General features: G+C 41.6%; 1 protein-coding gene across 1 annotated transcript in view; it reads left to right on the top strand.

Moving 5' to 3' along the window:
• SLC10A4 (solute carrier family 10 member 4) overlaps positions 1-22,658 on the top strand; it is a 40,537-nt gene that overhangs the window by 5,282 nt on the left and 12,597 nt on the right. The window contains exon 2 of the mRNA XM_082262391.1: positions 9,224-9,434. Coding sequence (XP_082118517.1) covers positions 9,224-9,434 — 211 coding nt within the window. The remainder of the gene's footprint in view (positions 1-9,223; positions 9,435-22,658) is intronic.

Below are 22,658 nucleotides of genomic sequence, written 5' to 3'. Positions count from 1 at the left end.
GAAACAGAGTATTTTGAAAACTGTCCTGGATGTTTCCATTGTAATGATTTGGTCTGAAGTTCTTTGTAACTGCAAATAAATTTATAAAAGCACAATCTTTATGCTGCTTTTACTGTATATGCTGCACATTTGTAGTCTTTTGGATTCATTTCTTTCATTCATAATTGTATCAGCACAAAATTGGCCTATTGTGGTGAAGAGTGGGGTCGAATATAGAGCACATTACACATATTATGTAGAGCGAGGCCTAACATAGATGACACTACACAGGAAACCAGTAAGATGTAAATACAATTATGGTGTAGTACAACAGAATTTTGTTAACATTTTGTTATTTCAGGTTAATTTTCAGCATGCATAAATTATTGTTTTTAGGTTATATGTGTACCGAAAAACACCTTCAATCAGCAATTCCTATTTGTACTATATTCATTATATACAATGCAAAATTGATATTACTTAGTAACGCCTTCGTTTTCTTATCACTGTTTAACCATATTCTGTGAGCCCATGGTGTGTATGTAAGCCACCCAGGCTAGGAAGTGTAGTCCTGTGTCTGCTGCTGTGAGTGCTGGCTAGGAAGGAGCCTGCCCACACTCCAGACAATGACAGATAACAGCAGAAGATACATGGTCCATCCCCATGAATAACCTCCAGTGGGCTAAGTAAAATGCATTGGGCACGTGGCCTGGTGGGGTCCATGCTCAGACTGCCCGTACACACAGCAGGTCTTGTTTTGATGTTCAGCTTTTGGGATCTTCTGCTCTTAGCATATTCTGTGTTCAAGATACATTTTTGTCATACAAATATCATATTTTAATCATCACTATGGGATCTTGTGATGAAAACAAAGAATGAAGGTTCATTAGGGGAATGGGTCCAATATTTTACATACATGTAAGACAAGGAGTTCCTAAAAACTATGACTAAGAGGTTCTATCAGGACAATTCCAACAGCTGGGTGGCACTACTACCATTTCATACCTAAAAAACTAAAATACCAAATAATAGGCAGCATGAAGAAGCATGCTTTACTTTTTTACAGCGCACCCTGAACAGAAAACTTGACACATTTTGTTAACATTATGCAGAAGGTGTTTGCAAGAGATCATGCAGAGCCTGCACCACCTCTTAGGTCAGGAGAGGAAGGTACCTTCCATGCTTCGGGATGTGCCATCCTCACAAGCCAGATCAGATGAGGGTGGTCTTTATTTTAAGTGCTCAATATGAAGGTGTTTCCCTCAATTATGTCCTTCTCACCGAGCCTAATGTGAACAAAAATATAGGAGTTTTGTTCTACTTCAGAAAAGAACCAATTACTGTTATGAATGGATGCCTCAGGTTCCCAAGGTATCACAAAAATGATTAACCAATCACAATTCACACTGATTCTACATTTGAACTGGTTAATCCTGAGTCCGATAAGGAAATCAGAGCCAATACTGTTATACTCAAAACCTCTGTGAAGTCAAAGACAAGGTGACATTTTCACCATTTTGAATGCTTTTCGAAGTGATCTTCTGTTTTATGAGCTATTGCATGACTTATCCATATTGCTTATCAGTTTGGATGGCACATTTGTAAAGGGCCTCCCACCATCAAGGAAATTTGACAAGCAGAAAAGGTCATCATTGTACTCATTCACATTCTACTTCATGTAAACTCCACCTTTCTTAGGATAACCTGCTCTACAAATTGAACCCAATGATTGATCACGGCGAGTTTCTTCAAGTTGGAGGTTGCATAGGGAAGTCCAACATGGTCTTCTGGAATTGTTGGAAGATAGAGTACCTTTGCAACCTTCAAGGTTGTGGCAAGTGACAAACTAGCAAACCCAACATACAAGTGGGCGACGTAGAACTCTTGAAAGAAAAAAATGGCCACCATAATCATTGGCTTATGAGTCTTGTTACAAAGACTAAGAGCAAGTAATGATGGAAATTTTAAGAAAGCAGATGTCGAGATAATTGAATGCTAAATTTTACCTTTAAGAAAGAAAAATGCACATCATTTTGCAGGTAAAAATGATGTGTATTTACAATTTGTATTACTTTTTATTACTTTACAATTTATTTTTACTATTTTTTTTACACTGCAGCCATTATAGCATTGCACCCACAATCAGTGGATCACAGGTGCAGTACCAGAAACTCAGTACAGCTGTCTGCCTGTACATTTGTACGGGTGGACAGTTACTGAAGCGTAGAAAAAATCAATGAACTACAAGGGAGCTCATCAGTTCTCTAGTTGTTTATTGAGAATTCCAAATCAAATCAATATTTGGTGTTGCCTTTGACTTTTAAACAGCATTAATTATTCTGGGTACACTTGCACACAGTTTTTGAAGGAACTTAGAAGGTAGGTTGTTCCAAACATTTAGGAGAACTAACCACAGACCTTCTGTAGATGTAAGCTGCCTCACATCCTTCTGTCTCTTCATGCAATCCCAGACAGACTCCATGAAGTCAAGATCAGGGCTCTGTGGGGGCCAAATAATCACTTCCAGGACTTGTTCTTCTCTACTCTGAAGATAGTTCTTTGGCTAGCGTAATTGGCTGTATGTTTGGGGTCATTGTCTTGCTGCAGAATACATTTGGGACCAATCACACTCCTCCCTGATGGTATGGCACGATGGATAGGTATCTGGCCGTATTTGTCAGCAACGAGGACACCATCATCTTTTACATGTGGTTTTATTATCATATTTTACATGTGGTTTTTTATGTGCTGAGGTAGAATTGCTTAGGTTCTTTACTGATTCACATAACAAAGTTCAGGAAGCAATAAAAATGTACAATACTGGAACCAAAAGCACCACAAATGAACTTTACATTTCACCACTAGAGCAATCCTGTCAAAAAATATAATAGCTGTATGTTTGCTTTCAATTACTGTGCTTTGCTCTTAGCTTGATTAAATATGTTTAGTGATGTATTGATGTTCTCTGATGTATTTGTGTTATTTCATCTATTAAGGAGATTTGATTTATGTAACTGAATATGTAGATATTGAGTCAATTAATGACCTGTTTTTAGTGAAACTACGTAACTGATGGCTATAAAATATAACAGTGCTGGGAAAGGCATATGGAAGGTCAGGAAAATGATAGGAGTTGCATGGATAGAAGCAGTGAATCCATTGATGTAAGTCTGAACAAACAGAAGAGTTTACAGATGCTATGTCTATGGACTTTAAAGCGGAGTTCCTGCCTTTTTTTTTTTTTATCATCCCCGATATAGTCGCCAATTATGGAATAAATCAGCATACGCTGCATCTGACGTTTTCTGTGTTAGTAAAATTATTGGTACTCACTGTAGCCTCCTAACCTAGAAAGTGTCCATCCAGAGTGTGGGCATCTGAAGTCCTCTAGGAGTCTCTTCCGGGATTAGGTGCTGCTGACTACCCAGCAAGCACCTCCCGATCTCGCATATATGCAGTGGGAACTTTTATGACCTACTATGTGTATACCAGGTTGCTATAGCAATGGCACCTATGTCCGCCTAGCATTGCGTAATTTTTGGTTTAGAAAAAATGTGATGCTAGCAGAGGAGGATGCCCATTGACTCTTGGGATTGATTACACGGGTATCCCAGGAGCCAATGAGAAAAAGGATACGACTTACCTAGCCATGGCGAGGATGGACGGAAGTGGAGCATTTAAAAAAAAAAAGGTATTATAAGTTAAAAAAAAATTACACTATGTAAAAAGGAATGGCAAAGCATTCAGCAAAAATGAAGACATGCGTGCAAGTTAGGGTGGAACTCCGCTTTAAATGCTTCATAGGCAAGCAAATACCATTTGTTTTATATATTTCACTTCTAAGCAAGACCTGGGCTTTACCAGTAATATTCAGTGAGAATGGATGTTCAGGTCATGATAAAAAAAGTTTATCTTGCAAAAAAATTAATCACTGCATAAAACCAACTAAGATCAAAGTTTCTTACAAAATACACTGTTCAAAAAAAAATTAAAGGAACACTTTTTAATAAAAGTATAGCACCAGGTCAAGTAAACGCCTGGGATATTGATCTGGTCAGTTAAGTAGCAGAGTGGGTTTGGTAATCAGTTTCAGCTGATTTGATGTTAATGAAGTTAACAACAGGTGCACTAGATGGGCAACAATGAGACAACCTCCAAAACAGGAATGGTTTTACAGGTGGAGGCCACTGACATTTTTTTCCCTACTCATCTTTTCTGACTGTTTTTCACTAGTTTCGCTTTTGGCTAGGGTCAGTGTCACTACTGGTAGCATAAGGCGATGCCTGGACCCTATAGAGGTTGCACAGACAGTCCAACTCCTCCAGGATGGCACATCAAGACCTTCCATTGCCAGAAGTTTTGCTGTGTCTCCCAGCACAGTCTTAATAGATGGAGGAGATTCCAGGAGACAGGCAGTTACTCTAAGAGAGCTGGAGAGGGCCATGGAAGTTCCTTAACCCATCAGCAGGACTGGTATCTGCTCTTTTGTGCAAGGAGAAACAGGATGAGCACTGCCAGAGCCCTACAAAATGACCTCCAGCAGGCCACTAATGTGAATGTCTCCAAACACTCGAAAACAGGCTTCATGAGGGTGGCCTGAGGGCCTGACGTCCTCTAGTGGGCCCTGTGCTCACTACCCAGCACCATGGAGCTCGATTAGCATTTGCCATTGAACACAGAACTGGCAGGCCCGCCACTGGTGCCCTGTGATTTTCCCAAATGAGAGCAGATACACCCTGAGCACATTTGACAGACATAAAAAGGTTTGGAGAAGCCATGGAGAATGTTATGCTGCCTGTAACATCAGTAAGCATGACCAGTTTAGTGCTGGGTCAGTGATGGTCTGGGGAGGGATTTCCATGGAAGGACGTACAGACCTCTATAGGCTCGATAATGGCACCCTGACTGCCATTAGGTATCGGGATTAAAACCTTGGGACCATTGACAGACCCTACACTGGTGCAGTGGATCCTGGGTTCCTCCTGGTGTACGACAATGCCCGGCCTTATGTGGCAAGAGTATGTAGCCAGTTCTTGGAGAATGAAGAAAGTGATACCATTGAATGGACCTCAAGCTTGCCTGACCTAAAACCAATAGAACACCTCTGGGACATTATGTTTTGGTTCATCCAACGCCTCCAGGTTGCACCTCAGTCTGTTCTGTTTTGAGCAGTGTATATTGTTTTCAATGGGATCCAAAACATCAAACATTAGAAGAAAAGTCCCATGTGCTATGTGCTGCATTTTTGATTCTTTCACCTATAGTTCACAGTTCAAGTCAATTGAATCTGGTTATTCAAGGACATAATACCCATACAATAGGATCAGTTTATAAAGCTAACACAATATAAGTCTACAAATTTTTAAAAAAATTTAGATATTTTCTGTTGAGTCCAATTACAGTAGATTTGAAAATTACAGGCACATGGCTAAAATGAAAAAGGTACTTATCCTTGTGCTAAAGCTTTATGAATTTATGCCTAATGTGTAATGACATGGCAACAAACATTAAATCAACTCGTGTAGACCAGTGTTAATTTCGTCGACTAAAACCGACTAAAACGTTTTCGTCGACTAACACAATTCAGATGACTAAAATACGACTAAAACTAAAATGGCATTTTAGTCAAAAGACTATAACTAAAACTAAATCGAAATTTGCTGCCAAAAATTAACACTGGTGCATGCTCAAAGAATAAATAATAACATATTAGATTTTTCACTCCAGGACCAGCAGTAGTATATAATGAGTTTGGAAATTGTAGAGAAATGCTTAAATAATGCATTACAAATTACAATTGAACTACACCCATTTGATTATAGATGACTAAAATTAGTTTTAGTCGACTAAAATGTAGGGCGTTTTAGTCGACTAAAATATACTGGAGTTTTAGTCGACTAAATGCGACTAAAACTAAAACACTTGCAGAAGACTAAAATAGGACTAAAACTAAAATGCCATTTTAGTCCTAAGACTAAGACTAAAACTAAATTGAAATTTGCTGCCAAAATTAACACTGGTGTAGACATGCATTTTTTTCAAACCCATGTGGAGAAATTCTTAGTACACCAGTTTAGGGCCTGACCCTTACCAAACAAGGTAACATATACTAAAGGGCATAATCACAGACAGAACAAATGACTTTTCAAGCCCCATCTGCTCCCCCCCCCCCCCCATAGCACAATTGCTCATTCTGACTGCCTCAAGCAGTGTTAACAGAAGAATCGCTGCACTACAATGAGTCCAGTGAAAGAAAGTTCAGTCAACAAATGATGTACACATCATCCCCCCCCCCCCCCCCCACATCTACTCTACCTTGATAGATGTATTTCAAAAAATAATAGAGATCATCTTCATGATTAAGCACATAACATATAAAATGTATTAGAGAAGGTGGAGAAGAGGTGGGGTATGTGATGCGCACATCAGAGTGCGGTTGCTTCTTCTGTTCATAAAGGTGCTATTGTCGGGGGCTCAATTCTCCATGTAAAAAAATAATTGCAATATAAGCTGTGGGTCCCAGGAGAATTATATATGTAACCTATGGGGTTTGTCATATTTGAGGTTTTAAATTTAAAGGGAATTCCATTATATAATGCTGTTTCAGACAAAATGACTATGCATGAGCATGCACACTGCGCTCTCCAATCATTCCAATAAAAAGCTCATACTCTGCCAGGCCTCTGTCCCTCCTGTAATCCTATTTCCTCTAATATCTCACACTGAGTTTTTGGCAACCTGGTAGAAAAATAGATTTGGCTACTTATTGTCTTAAAACTTCCTAAAAATACATTTACTGTTTGAGGCAACAAATAAGTCATCTAAAGGGTATGTGCTTGGAGCTGCATGTGTCACATGTGCATGCCTATCCAAATATCTTCTGCAAAGCCCCCTGAAGATATTTCTTCTGGGCTCCTGAGTTGTTTGACTCTATACCTTTTACATAGTCTGTCATGACTGTAGTTCCAGTTATCCATTGATAAAACCAGGTATGGTACTATGGAAAAATATGTGTTGTAAATGGTGGAGCCAGCTATACTTTAATCTGTGTCTGCCAGCAGAGGACACATTTTCAGGTTAAAATATTCATAAAAATAGCAGTCACTTTGTTAAGTTATCACTTAAAATGCATGGTGCACACAACAAAAAAATTCCCAGCAGTTTGGGCCTATCGTACAACAAAGAGAACCTGTCTGTCAGGCACATTTATCTCATGCAGTCCTACCAGTGCTGTTCCAAGACATTGTACTGCCTGGGTCCAAGAATTAAATGCTGCCCCCCCCCCCCCAAAAAAAAAAATCACGCCCAACAAAAGGCCCCCACATCCATTATTTTATATAAATATAAACTTTCGAAAATATCATGTATACTGTTATCTTCTTCTAGGAAATTTCATCTGGAAAAAGGACCCACAGGCACCGCATCCCAATTGAAGAAATAGGAAAAACTCAACCACCCATAGATATAGGTTGAGTTGGGGATTTTTCAGTTGCCAATAAACAGATAAATAAATAAAATATACAAAATGTATTGTTAAATTGATTTAAAATGAAAAAAAAAAAAAAAATTTGAAAGACATACAATAAACATACAATATTAAAATCAATTTCTGAGCTGCATATATACTCAATTCATAAGCAAATTATGTGTATTGATATCACGGAGTAGCAATCCCGACATGTTTCACCAAAACGGTTTCCTCAGGGGATCATTTCTGAGCTACTTCAGTGATGAGACAGGTAGAAAACCTCTTTCGATATAGTACCATCATTTAGATTGGTTATAAACGGATCAAGGAGCGCGCACAAGGGATTAATAGGTCAACTATTTTATGCCTGAATATCCTATGGTATAAATCTTGGAAGGAATGTAGGAATATCAACAATTCCAATATATCAGGAATGGCGATTTAGGCAAATATAAGAGGGTATATTCCCCAGGTGTAGAGCATAACTCAGTTCAATGTAAAGATCTGGGCATGAAAAGCTGCAGCAGGACATCCGTGTGCGGCGGCGCCCTCGCCGACACTGGACATGTTATCTTCTTCCATAACTCACCACTGGACCGGTCCACCAAACACCCACTGTCTGTCCTCAGTCCTCCTGTCACTCCTGTGTCTGCAGTGCCCACCGTCCTAGAAGATCCAGCCTGCCTTGTGTGAGATGGAGTGTGCTGATGTCTGAGGTCATTGCGCACACCATGATCATGTGAGGGAAGTTCCCCGGAGGAGATACTCATCAGTTTACACTATGGACGACAGTATGAGATGGGGTAATGCAACCCGTAACATGCCGCAAACTGATGACACACAAAACTACTGTAAAAAGAAAAATCTTGGGAGTCAATTTTCTGCCCCTCTCCAAGTGCTGCCTGGGTCCCCAGTGGGACCCATGGTAGGGCCAGCCCTGAGTCCTACTGTAATCTGTGAGAGAACAAAGAGCATGACCAATCTCTGCAAATTGCTTTTAGGTATCAGTTCTCAGGAAATATCGGTAAACATTACCCATCAACATGTCTCTGAATACTCTATTGTCTCAAACACAAGTGTGTGACAAATTTTTCTAAGCCACTCTGTGTAATTTTAACTAAATGGCTGGTCTGGCATATAGTGCTACTTCCAATTATTGCAAATTATGTTATCCCAAAAAGGTAAGTCTAATGCCCTAACAATCTTTGTATCAATGGTCATTTAGTTTACATTATTCCTTTATGGCTATAGTTTGGCTCTTGCTTTTCTCAGGACCTACTGTATATATTACAGCATATACAGCTCAAAGGGAATCCTAACATTGCCTGCCGATCCCTAGCCTATAGCTCACTGTATCTTGTAAGTTACATCTGAGCTGGAAGATATTTCTGGACCTTTTGAATTGATGTGCTACACTTGGTTGCCTCCTGATGTCTGATGCCATAAGAAAAATGATAAGTGAGTTTGTAAATACAGACATATTTCGTCAATCATAGAGTTTAGCTGGAGGCAAAACTCTACTGCGTATAATTCACTGCACAAGTTCCTGGATTCCCATTATCTATGTCCATCAAATGTTTCCTTCTACTCTACTTTCAGAAGTGTTCAGCACAGGTACAACTGTTCTAATGTAAGCCTAGCTTTATAGACATTAAGAGTCTAAACTATATACTATTTTAATATAAATTTATATTTATGAATTAACAAAATAGTGCCCAGCAACCAGTAATATATTCTCTGTGTAACAGAATTTTGGTGTTTTTGTCTCTTTTACAGCATCATCATGACAACATCCTCTACCATTCTGGCTTTGATATTAATGCCGCTGTGCCTGTGGATCTACAGCAGGCCCTGGATTAATACAACACTGGTCCAATTTCTTCCATTTGGAGCCATGAGTCTGACCCTCTGTAGCACTCTTCTGCCTATTGGTCTAGGAGTTTTTATACGCTATCGGTATAATAGGATTGCTGATGTTTTACTTAAGGTAGGTTTCCAAATCACAGAACTTAAAAATTCAATAAATGCACATGACGAAAACCTGAATGTTTCTGAAATGTTTGCATGGTTTGATTTTTTTTACTCAGTTCAAAATAATCTTCAACAATGTTGGAAGATTTTAGGTCAAGCAAAAGTAATCAACACGAGACAGAAACAAACTGTCCATTGTCCAGACAAAATGTTTTTGACATGGAAAACATGTGAGAAAAGGCTTCTGAAAAATATAGTCATAGCCACTAATCTTGCTTTGAATTTTTTTTTTGCAAAATATCTTTCACTGTATTATTGAAAAGCTACCTAAGCACTGGCAGAATTATGACACTATACATAATCAACAGCACACTATGCATGGTCAGCATTACAGTACATGTGGTCAGCACTGAGCTTCATAGTCATAGCAGACTGTGAAACTGCTTTGGTGCCCACACAGCACAGGAAGCCCCATGCATAGAGAGCAGTCAGTACTCAATACCCTCCTGCTTTTGACATACTGTATAATACTGTATAATACTGTCATGACCTAGAGTGTGCACCAAGAAATTGAAGCTGTCTGGGAACATTAAACCCATTTGGAAATAACGGAATGGGCATGCAGGCTTTAAACAGCAACTGTAGTGTACCTTGGAAAAACCTGTGAGAACAACACATGACTAGATTAGGTCTTAAAGATAGCATTTCTAAAACCGTTGCAATAGCAACAATTAAAACAGCTTTTCTCTCCCTTTATCTCCTTCATCACAGCATTATGATAATTACTATTTTGCAGATACTCTATACAGGGCTAGACCAAAACATTGTGCTGCCTGGGTCCAAGAATAAAATGCTGCCCCCCCCAAAAAATAAAATCACACCCACCAAAGGGCCCCCACATCCATTATTTTATATCATGATAATTAAAACAAAAAATAAATGTATCAGGAAGTGAGATTTACATGCAACAGCACCTTCTTGTCTATATGCAAAATTATATAACATACCACCATGTTACCACTCGCCCATCTTTGCGCCCTAGGGCATCCATGGGTGCAGTGTGTGTCAGCACAGTGCCCCCCCCCCCCCCAGGGCCTGTGTGCAGTGAACACGTTGCACCCATAGCTGATATGCCACTGTGAAAGGGCTGTATAGGGACAGTAGAAGGGCAGGCTAGGGCAGTGTAGGGGCAGGCTAGGGCAGTATATGGGCAGGCTAGGGTAGTATACAGACAGGCTAGGGCAGTATAGGGGCGGGTTAGGGTAGTATAGGGGTGGGCTAGGGTGGTATAGGGGCATTCTAGGATAGTATAATGGCAAGCAGGGGAGGACTGGGCCAGGGGGCAGAGGGGCAATTGCCCCCTGGGCCGCCCTGATGCCCCGTAAAAAGGCTGCAGCATGCCTAAAGGATTCCTGGTGAAGAGAAGTAAAAAAGTCCGTGCTGCTGACCTACTGAGTGTGGGTTATAGACAAGGACAAAGCTACGCTCCCCCCTCCAGCATGGATGGTGTAAACTGTGTCTGAGCAGAGGCCGGTTCCATGCCCTACTGGAGACTCTTCTGCCCCGACCAGCCCCAACCAGGCTTTCCCAGCTCCCCCCAATTTCCCCCTGCTGGCCAGGTCGGGAACCCGGATTCAGCCAGTAAGTAGAGAGTATCTGGAGCAGGGCTTCAGCTTGGAATGGGAGGAGGATTGGGAGAGTAGGAGGGGGGTGAGGGAAAGTGGGAGGGGGCAGAGTCACTGCACCATGAGCCTCTGGTTGGTACTTGCCCCCTGGGCTGAAAGTTGCAAGTCTGCCCATGATGGCAAGCTAGGGCTGTATAGTGATCTTTGAGCATGATAGGTTGTGCAACCATTGACCATCCAGCAAATCAGCAGCCACTACTAAAATAAATGATGGACATTTGTGTCCTATCACACAGAACTAACTTATATTACCTCTCTGTTGCTCTCTCCCAGTGCTCCCACAGTCTTCAGTGCCTAGCCTCACACATGCACCAGAGCAGAAGAAAGCAGCCGGGCGTGAGGCCAGCCGCACCTCCTCCTCCAGTTCCACCCAATAGAAATGCAAGCCTTGCAAGCTGCACCTGAAAATCGGCTGCTGGTGGAGCCGGTGGGGAAGGGATATTTCAATGTTCCTTGCTCCTGGCAGCACACACACCTTAGCTCCTTATGTGTGCTTATGTGTTTAACTGCCGGTGTTAGACTGTGTGTGAGCACCCTCGTCCGGCAACTATGTGTATGCATGTTGAGGGCAGCGGGGCCGCCTGTTTACAGGGCAGTGAAGCAGTGAATGATGTTGACACTATCTCTTCTAGGCAGAAAGACAAAAGATGTACACCGCTCCAAAGTTATCTGCAGGTGTGGAGTATAACAACACTACTTGTGGCAACCACCCTGGGTGCTTGCTGAGGTCCGCAACCCGGAACGTCCATGTAACAGAGAGAGAGATGCGGCACATCCAGAGTAGTAAAGACGTTTTTGGTTTATTGGTATTCCATACTCACAGGCTTAAAACATGACACACAGGAGAACCACAATGTTCAGCAGACACGTTTCACACAAAGTGCTTATTCATTGTTTTAAGCCTGTGAGTATGGAATACCAATAAAGCAAAGACTATCTCTTCTAGGACTCTTTAGGAGTGATTTGAACCAAAAAAAAAAACATTCTCCCATCATCACTATCGAGATGGATGGTGTAATCCTCCCCACTGAGTCATTGTATTCTCACAATGGGGAGACACGTTAAAACATTAATTTTTTTAAAGTGGTAATTTTTATACTTTATATATAGGGGGTTGTATTGCGCTTCAGGGTGTGTATAAATAGAAACTTATTAATACTGTATTCGCTTTTCTTCTAGTCACATGTAGTATTATATATGTAAATATTGTTCATTTAACATCCAATAAATCAATAAATCAATCTATTTCTTCTATTGATAATTCATAATAAAACAATCATCATTATGTATGTTTAAAGTGCTGGTGTACATATAAAATTCAGGTGAAGAGGTATAGTAATGTGTTTAAAATAATATTAATTGTAAAGTGCTCCTGTGCATCAAATTATGGTCCTATATTAAATAAATCCGTGCTTCTATAAATTAAAATAATATGGAGTGCCTGTGTTCCAGTTTAACATATATATATTAAAGTGCTTTTTAATTCAAAGTGAACAAGTGCGCCAATAAATAAATATTTATACAAAAAGTGCTCATATATGAATCTTCTGAGAACAATTCATTCTTAATAGCGACAAAATAAGAAATAATTATCAATACAGTATATAAGTGTCCAATTCTCTATTGTTCAAAAGCAAAAAAATAATAAATTCAAGGTGATCCGTAGTCATTAATATCTTCCTCCACCTTTACTTTTCGTGTCTCCAGTTTCTTCAGTGATTTCACTTCTATGTGTCCTAAATGCTCACCTTAGTGAGGTCAGCAATACGCCTGTATCACTTGACCCTCAGTGACTGTGATTCCTTATGTCCCAACGTCGTTCGTGTCCTTTTGGGGTGGTCTCCGTCTCTCCCAGTTAATGATTGGTCCTTTCTCCTGGGTCTCTGTGTATCTCTTATGGGGGCTTTCCTAGGGTCCTTCCGCTCTCGGCCCAGTGGGCTGAACGAAAAAAAAAGAAAAACAGATCACTATACCAACACTATGCGATTGTGTTCTGACACCCCCCCTACCTCACCAGGACACAATGATGAGCGCTCGCAACCATTGCCGGCAGGTGCTGATCAGATGCTGGTTTTCCAGCATGCCCAGTTGTTAGAACGGCTTCTGTCGGACAGTCTGCTGTACACACAGGCCGAAAGTCAGCCGGTTTCTTTTTCAATATTCTGGCCCATGTGTACCATCAGCCTTTAGGCTTTAATAGGAAACCCACCCTTCCCAGAACGTGGGCAGGCTTAGGCTATAATAAGACCCCCCCCCCCCTTCCCAGCATTAGTAGTCAGTGGTTTGTCTAAGGTACACTTTCCCACACTGCTGCCTCTACTTATTGGATGGAGCTAAACCTCTACTGTTGGCTGGAGATTACTCCACTGCCACTCTGCATGTCATGGACAGCTGCCACAAGGCACCCTCCAAGTGGTAGTACCTGGTGTGGACTGATCTAACACCCCCTAAAAATGCAACTGAATATTATACTTTTTTACAGCATGTTTTAACAACTTTTGTACAGTATGGTAAGGAATGTTTTATATATTTTTTTTTTTTTTAGGGTAAAAATCATTGTAAATTGTTATAAGGGTTCATTCACAAAGTATTTGGCATACACAAATATTACATATGTAAGGGATATTTCGTCTTATGATGCAATTGTAGCGCTACCTACGGAGGGGCCACTGAGAATGACCAGGTCTCTCTTGCTAAAGCACCGAAGTGGCCAGACCCAAACTCAGTTCCAAGCACACCATCAAATGCTGGCTTAGTCCAGGGGATAACTTATAGTGGATTTATTGCAGGAAACTTAAACAAGAGAGGGGTGTGGGTGCAGGATACTCCAAAATGTCAGGAGAAATTAGCAGGCGGACAAACCTTATACAAATTCTTCTTGTAACAGCCTTTGCTTAGAGTAGGAGGAAATGGCCATATCATCTGTAACGCTATGCAAGCAGTCCCAATCCTTACAGTGACCTCTGGCACTTATATCCCCAAGCACATGCACACATGGGATCCATAACCAAGTCAGCAGGAACCGGCCGAAATTCTAACCATTAATGAGCAGGCTGAATGTACCAAGTTAATCGATCGATCAAATAGGGTAAAACCAGCCTGCTGGATTCACTTATGATTATGGCTGGCGGCTGCTATAGTCACTAGCGATAATCACTGTCTTTTCCTGGCCGTGACGGCTCCCTCCGCCTCTCCCTGCCAGAAGAAGACAATTGCTGATTTTGTGGTTGCAGGAAAGAAATTCACACTGTGTATGGCTGGCCTCATTGTAACGTAGAAGCTGAAGTGACGAGAGGGCTTCCCTTGTGGCTGAATGCAAAGCACCCCTGAAGGTTGTGACAGGAGGCAAGCACAAGTTGCTAGCTGTGTGATTGCTGTAATGCAGAGCCTATTGAAGACAGCACTGGGCTGAAGTAGCAGCTAGGCTAGCGTGGCACTCTGGGCAAGTAGACAGGTCTGACTGACAGGACTTCACAGAAGATGTGGTCAGGAACTTGAGCCAAAGGTCAAGCACAGTACTCAGGCAGGGGGGTAGCAGAAGCGTAGTCAGGAGCAAGCCAGGATAATACACAGGGAATAAACAGAAGCAAAGTCCGTGGGAACAAGCTAAGGTGAGAGCCAGGAGAGAAGCAGTAGACAGGTCCAGAGGCAAGCTAGGTCGGTAACAGGAGAATCAAGGATGCAGAATACACAGGAGAAAGTAATGCAGGGAGCTGAAGATCAACCAGCAGTCTCTTATCACATCTACCGTCCTTATATAGCCCATTTGGCACCAGCAATTGTTGAAAGCATGTGCAGCATACAACATGCAACATAGCTCACAAGCATGCCCCGGTGTAATTTCAATATGTCTGCGCGCATTCCTGCGCAGGCGAGCGTGACCATGTTGGATATTGGCAAGCATGTCAGGTCTTTGTGTCGAGATATGAAAATATATTTAGGATTCTTAAAGACTTTCCTATCACATATTCATATATCCATATCTATTATATAGTCTAGAGTACCCTCTTATTTTAGAAATATATTTTCAGTAATAATAGTTTTAGAATAGAGTTTTAGAATTCAGTCTGTTATTTGCTGTTATTGCGTAAATGTACTAAAGTGTCAAGGATGATGTGAAATGTTCTGCCAAGCCTTGTGTGCATTTCTTTTCTGGTTAGCACATTGCCATTTGCTTATAAAGTCCAAGGACAGCCTCGATGCAACACTCTCCAGTGAGGAAAAAAAAGGGTCCTTCTACAGACCAGCCTTTACAGCTGATATCCTCCAGCAATGTCTCTAAGACCGACCTCCTTCAAGACCTCAGCCGAGCACATGTTCAAGCCAGACTTGTCCGTTTGCTAAGAGTGCCATCCTGACCTAGCTGCTACTTCAGCCCTGTCCTGTCTTCAATATGCTCTGCACATGTTCAAGCCCAAACAGCAACTCCAGTACAAAGGCTGCATCCCAGAGTCAGCAGCCCAGAACAAGAACACTTTGGGCAAGCCTCAGCCACCTTCTGGGTGCCCCTCCCAGAGTCCCAGGGATTGACTGAGAGCAGATACAACTTCACTACTTCAGTGGCTGACCATTCTACTCTATTCTCTGGAAGCTTCTTCTACAGACAGTCAGGAGTAATCAACCAATGAGCCCAGGGAAACCTGACTAGACCAAAAAAAAAAGAAAACAATCACCACTCCACTGAGTACAGCAGAGCCAAAAACTAAATTTAGCCTAACTGAGACAGGAAGCTACATACTAATGGCTACCTAAATAGATCTATGATGAACTAAGAGAGTACTGAGCACAGAGTGACAAATCACACAGAACCAGATGTGTGGGCATTGATTGGGGAACTTGGGTACACAGGAGAGGGAGGCAAAAGGGTACAGCAAAAAGAGATAGTTTTCAGGGTGACAGTAGGGCACAGCAAGAGGAAATAGACCCCGGGGTAGCAATATCGCATGGCAAGAAAAATAATCATCAGGGTAGCAACGCCTACTTTGTCCTATCCCCAGGACCGCTCCTTTCCGTAGATGGTTTGGTCCCCACAGTCGGCATTGGGCTCATGCTGTGCTGTCTGGCGTTCGTCCGTCCTACCTTGATGTGCGCATGCATGTCCACATGTTTTTGTAAGCGCATATTCTCTTGTTATGATAAGATGTACTCTAATGTTTACATGTGTATATATGAATTTTATCATTTGTTTTCTCATTTTGTTCAGAATATTTGTACCTCAGCTCCTGCAGAAGCAATAATATTTGCGAAACATGTAGAGCTCATTCATCTGCAAGCCCCAACACATCAAGTTACCTGGCTGTGGTTTATATCCATGGTCATCGTGCACAGGAATATCTAACTATACAGGGTCTTGTATGTCATGGTGTAGGGTGAATTTTATGGTGTTTTATACATATGTGCCTTTTAAAATATTGTTAACAGATTATAAATAACTTTATATGGTTTTAAATTAGATTGGTGCCGATAAAGTCCATATTTGTAGTCACACAGATTTCAGGTATTGTTAGGATGTGGCACCTCAAGTACCTTACAAGCACCCACTGTTGCCACCCTGTGATGGTGCATTAGCTCTGAATTTTTCAATACAAATCCCAGCAGTCCCAGTGTACATAAAGTAGCCCATAGTCCATACTAAACTTTGCAATTCTAAGCATCTTCTAATCTTCTTCTAATGAGACCTGCAACCATAAGTTCCTCTGCGTCCATCACAGGATTAAACTCAGAAAATTTCTGACACTTTCCGCAGCATAGGGATGTTATTTGGCACTTTGATTTCAGCTGAGACCTCAGCTCCAAATTGTCAGTGCTGAGGTGTCTGGCTTTATCCTGGTACAGGATACAATACCATCTGTGCAATCTGTTGAGAGAAGCTTATCTCCAACCTCTTGTGTCGACAAAGGAATTTACAGATCGATTATGCAGATAAACTGACTTCTTTAAGCCGGCCATACATTGGTCGATCCATGTATGGGCACCCTGGTTGTTCACACTTATCGCTGTGCGTAATCGGATGGTGAGCTGCAATATCTCTGGGACTGGTGAGCTGCTGCTGTTGGGATTTATTATCTGCTGCTAGAGAAAGAGACTGAGCCCTTTAAGAATTGACCATACAGCCATCTTGTAGCCTTATTTACTGCCTGCAGGTGTAACTTGGACTGTACTCATGTGCACCAATGGTGCAGCTGGGCCCCAACACTAGCCAACTGAAGAGTTAGGACCAAATACTGCCCCTTTACCACTGCTACACAAAGGCCTTCACCTTATTGTTTTTTACAAACAGTTACCTATCAGGGGTCATTGCACCATATCCTAACAACTCTCCTAGAGTACACAATATTTATATGCATTGTTTATTGCTGACTTTTCTGATTCATGAGTTGATCTCCGTCTAGTGGTACGGAACTCTATACCTTGGCATAGTGATTATACTGTCTGAAATACCTGGTTGAGAAGAGCAAGTCTGAAAGCATTAAAACTTTAGTTCCTGATCGATAAGGTATCATCAATATGCCTCTCACACCATTGTGCTGTTAAAGTGGAGAAGGGGGATCCCTGTCTGCTTTATAGGGGCTAGTCTGCAGCTGGCTAATGACTTTGAAAGAAGGAGCCAGAAGAATGCTGATTGAACAAGTGAATCCAGCTACCCCAGTCTCACCCTTTGGTTTGTGGGAGGAGCAGAAGATGACGTTCTAATCCTTTAGAGGGGAACTACCAGCAGAACAATCCCCTCTCAGCCAAGTAGAAAGAAAAAGCCCAACTTCTGAGATGAAATGCTCTCAAAGAGTAATTTTGATGTGGGGTGCGCAAAGAGTGCCCAGCACTAAATTTACCTTCAGGAAGACAATCTACTCAAAGAAATAGCCACTGGGGGATCTGGAAGATCTCTACGAGGAGCTGGCAGAGTTGAAGAGGATGGGCATAATTTGAGAGTTACAAAGCCCCTATGCCTGTGTTGGGTGAAGTTGTTCAGTGTACTAGACTTGAAGAGTGGGTACTACTAGATCCCCATGATTCAGGAAGTCCCAGAGAAGATGTCCTTTGCCTGTCCACTAGAATTTTTTGAATTCAACAGAATGCCCCAAGGCATGTCATGGGCTTCATAAACCTTCCATAGATTGATAGAGAAGACAGTAGGGGACATGAACCTGATCGATGTGCTGTAGTGTACCTAGAAGATGTCATTGTCTTTGACAGAATCCTTGAAGAGCATTAGGAGTGCCTAGAAAATGTCCTGAAGAGACTTTATGGTGAGGGGATTAAGTTGTCCTTAGAGAAGTGTCAGTTCTACTAGCCTTCTGTCACTTACTTCAGGCATGTTGTCTCAGCTGGGGGAGTGGTCACTGACCCCCAAGAAACTGGAAGTGCCCCTCCTCCTGGCCAAGACCTACCAATATGACTGAGCTTAGTTCATTCCTGGGGTTCTGCTCATACTACTGGAAGTGCCCCTCCTCCTGGCCAAGACCTACCAATATGACTGAGCTTAGTTCATTACTGGGGTTCTGCTCATACTATCGAAGATTTGTCAAGGGAGCTCAGCCTCTCAATGAGTTGTAAAGCTAGGGGGAGGACAACAACCCAGGCTCACCGAAAACCAGTCAAACAAACTGAGGACCGAGAAAGTCTCGGGAGTCATTCAAGGCCAGATAGATGTGAGCAAGCCCTCCACCTGCTGAATAGGAGCTTAACGAATGTCAGTGATTTTTAATTTTTTTTTTTATTTGAAGACGTGCAACAGATACAATAAAAAGGTGACTTCCCATAATATACAATTAGTATTAAGCATTATAAGCACATCCAATATTTTGAGATGTACTGTGGAAAACTATGGCAAAAACAAGTGGCAACAAGAAAGATATAACGATTGTACATAAATGTGAGGAGCTCTCCGATCAGGCTGTGCTGGAGGCAGTCTTGCTTGTGGGAAGATGCCCTCCAACTTCAAGAAAGATCTATTAAGTCACAGAGGGATATCTAAAATAGGGTATAAAACAATGGTCTGTGCACACCACTTTTTAATAATTTAAATAGAAACCAGAGATATACAATGGGGAAAGTGAGAGAGAACAAAAAAAAAAAAAAAGCGGGGGTGGGGAAAATGGACTTGGGAAAAAGGAGGGAGGGTGGAAGAAGGGAGGGGGTCATCAGAACCAGTCAGGCAGTAAAATTCACAGGCAATTAATCCTAATCATGTGTATTGGAGGAATTTGTCAGAGAAGATCCCAATAAAATCATATGGTTTTATGTTCCATCGACTTGTCCCATAGAACAGAGGTCAGATCTTTTATTTGGAACGTCCCTGTTCTGGCCTATGAAGATCCAACCAAACCTTACAAACTACATGGCAATGCCAGTCGAGTTGGGCTAGGTGGGGTTTGTACCAAGAGCATGATAGACACCTGCGGCCTGTTGGCGATGTGAGCAGAAGAAACAGAGAAGCTAATGCCCTGTCGAGGAGACCCTATGACTCAGGGACTTCTTCTGGAGAGTGGACACCGGAAGGGACACAAGCCTTGTATCAAGGATCATAGGATTTTACAAGGCACTTTAAATGTCGCAAGCAAATGCATGATATTGTTTGACATGTATGGAGGATTTATAGCAAGCGCTGTTTCAATATATTTTCATTATTTTGACCTTTTTTGCAGAGGGTTTAGACAGCAGCAAGTTTGTGTATTTTAGTTTATACAAGACACAGGGGCGTTTATTTTGTATATACCATATGGTTAGTGGTCAAAATGTTATGGCTGATCAGTGTATATACTGTATAAATAGTTGATACATATATATATAAATATATATACTGTATATGTATATATATATATATATATATATATATATATATATATATTTTTTTTTTTTTTTTTTTTAAGTAACACACTTTAACTTAAAAAAATCAAGTCAATTTCCTAAAGAAAAATACAATAAAAAGACTATAGGATTGATTTAATAAAAGGGTTTAGAATCTTCACGCAATAAATGGTATGAGTATTCACTTATATCATCCAATCATGTGCAAATGAAATAAGCAAACAGGGATTTGCTTTTTTGCATGATCGCATTAATAAAGGGAATATTCATATAATTTATTTATCATCAACGCGGATTAGAAGGCTGTGTACTGGGCCGTCATGAGGGGGAGGAGCCTATTGGCACGCACGTAGGACGGAGGGGGAGAGGGCTATCTCCTGCTAATGGAGGCATCAGGGAACCTGACCGCTCCCGATCTACCTCCGGCCAGACTCTGGATGCCTAAGCTCCCGGGGATGAGCGCTGGCGCTGCGAGTGGTGAACCCTGCTGACCCCCCCCCCCACCCTCCCCGACGTCTCCCTCCACGGTGTGTAGCGACGACCTCACGCAGCATTAACATCCGGAGGAACCCCGCACGCTTACAGAACACGGAATTGGCCCTGGAGAGCCCTGTCTCCTGCACAGGAACGCAGGTGAGCAGCCATAGCGGCGACAGGAGAGACCTCCTCGCTAACCGGCAGTGCGGGGGGCTGGACTCGGTCAGTAAACGCGACCAGGCGAACAGGCCCCGAGGGAGCGGACCCCAAGAGAGCTACCAGGTCCATTTGAGCCAATCCATCCGGAGATGCTGATGTCCTGATGCCTGAGGGCTGGAAGCTAAGGAGACAAGAGAGTATACAGTCTAAAGACAAACGGGAAAAAGGAAAAAAACTTTTAAAAAAAAGGGACAGTCTACAAAACCGTGAGTCACAGAGGAGTAATCCCTCTTTCTATATTATACCTACCGTCATTTTTCTGTTTATCTGAAGGTCTTATAAAGACTCCTTAGAGACATACAACAAAGCAGTATGGTAAAATGTCAATGTCAACACACCTGAGACTGATTCAGCTGCTCCCTGTTTAAACCAGCAACCTCTCATAAAGGGCTTTTTTTTATTGGATTAATAGCCACAACAGTCTTTCAATACCCCAAACCAGCTAATTTTCTATTCTATTCTATACGGTCCCTTAATAACCGTACACAGAGACTCATAAGAAGATCACAAGTATAAATAAAGACCTTGGGGCTATATACAAAATATTTAAAATGATTAATACTTTCTCTGTGAAATAATACCTGACATTACTCAATCACCTTGCTACGACATACAGCTTGAGTTTCCCCTCTGCTCTATTGTCTTCTCTCTCTTCCACCTCTCAAATACTTAAGGCCGGGACTCACACTAGCCTGTATAAGAACTTGAGTAGGGAGGTGGGAGGCTGGAAGTGCCCCATGCCTCATACCTCCTATAACCGCCTGTGAACATTGATTCAAAATAAAGGCTACCCGGAGGGTCTGTGTCTTCCTCTGGCTTGAAGGTAGACAAAATCTTTTTCTGATCATTAATATGGTATACCTAATGTTGGAGCACCATCATAGGAGGTTCTGAGATTCTATAAAAGAACCGCGGAACAACTCTCTACATAATGAGAGGTAAATCCACAAGAGGAGGAGCCATCGCAAAATCACCAAGGGTATCCTCAAGCCCTAACACAATAAGGAAATTTATGACACAAGAAAATGCCTTAGAAAAATCATCCCAGGGAAAACAACAAGGAACAGACAAGAAGAAAGTAGAGAAAAATCCAAAAGCTGAAGTAGCTAAATCACCAATCAGCCCAGCAAATTCAGAATTAAGCATAAGGACTGAAAACGATGAGGGAGAGGAGGAAGAGCGGGGAGAAATAAAAGAGCATGCCCCCACAAAAGGTGAAATGCGAGAAATGTTTGCAGGATTGGAAAAATCTTTAAAAATCGAATTGGTTAAAATCCAAACCGACCTAGGACGGGTCCAGATGGACCTGGGACACGCCCTGGGACGAGTAGAAGAACTAGAAAAAAAACAAGAGGACCAAAGAAAAATAATACAGGGGATGAGAAAGGAAATAAATGAGACCAAGAAAAAAGCCAGAGATCTAGCTTACAAACTAGAGGATCAAGAGAACAGAGCTAGACGAAAAAATTTGAGGATCCGAGGCTTAAAAGATACAACACAGGAAGAAAATTTAGAAGAAAAACTTCAAAAAATCCTAAACCCAGTATTAGGCAGAAAGGAAGAAGACCAATTGCTGATCGACAGAGCACATCGCATAAGAAAACCGATAGGAGCCCCAGCAGAATCACCTAGAGACGTGATAATCAGGTTTCAAAATTACACAGATAAAGCACAAATATGGGAAAACCTAAAGAAGAATAAATCATTATTAAATGCAGTAAATACAGAAAACGACAAGATACAGATATTTACAGATCTGGCACCGGAAACACTGAGGAGGAGAAGAATTTTAAAACCCCTGACAGAAGAGATGCAAAAACAAGGAATCAGATATAATTGGGGGTTTCCAGCCAGTTTAATAGGAAAAAGAGACGGGCGATCAGCAAAACTCATCTTTCCAGAGGAAACTCAAGAATTTTGCAAAAAACTGGATATACAGGAACCAAACCTGCCTGGATGGTATGAAGGTGACAGGGAAGACGAATTAGGAAGAAACTCACAGACGGAAGAACAGCAATGGACATTAGCCAGAAAAAACAAAAGATAAAATA

The sequence above is a fragment of the Pelophylax lessonae genome (assembly GCF_965119305.1).
Source record: "Pelophylax lessonae genome assembly, chromosome: 1".
NCBI lineage: Eukaryota > Metazoa > Chordata > Amphibia > Anura > Ranidae > Pelophylax > Pelophylax lessonae.
This window is presented reverse-complemented; position numbering and strand designations above follow the sequence as displayed.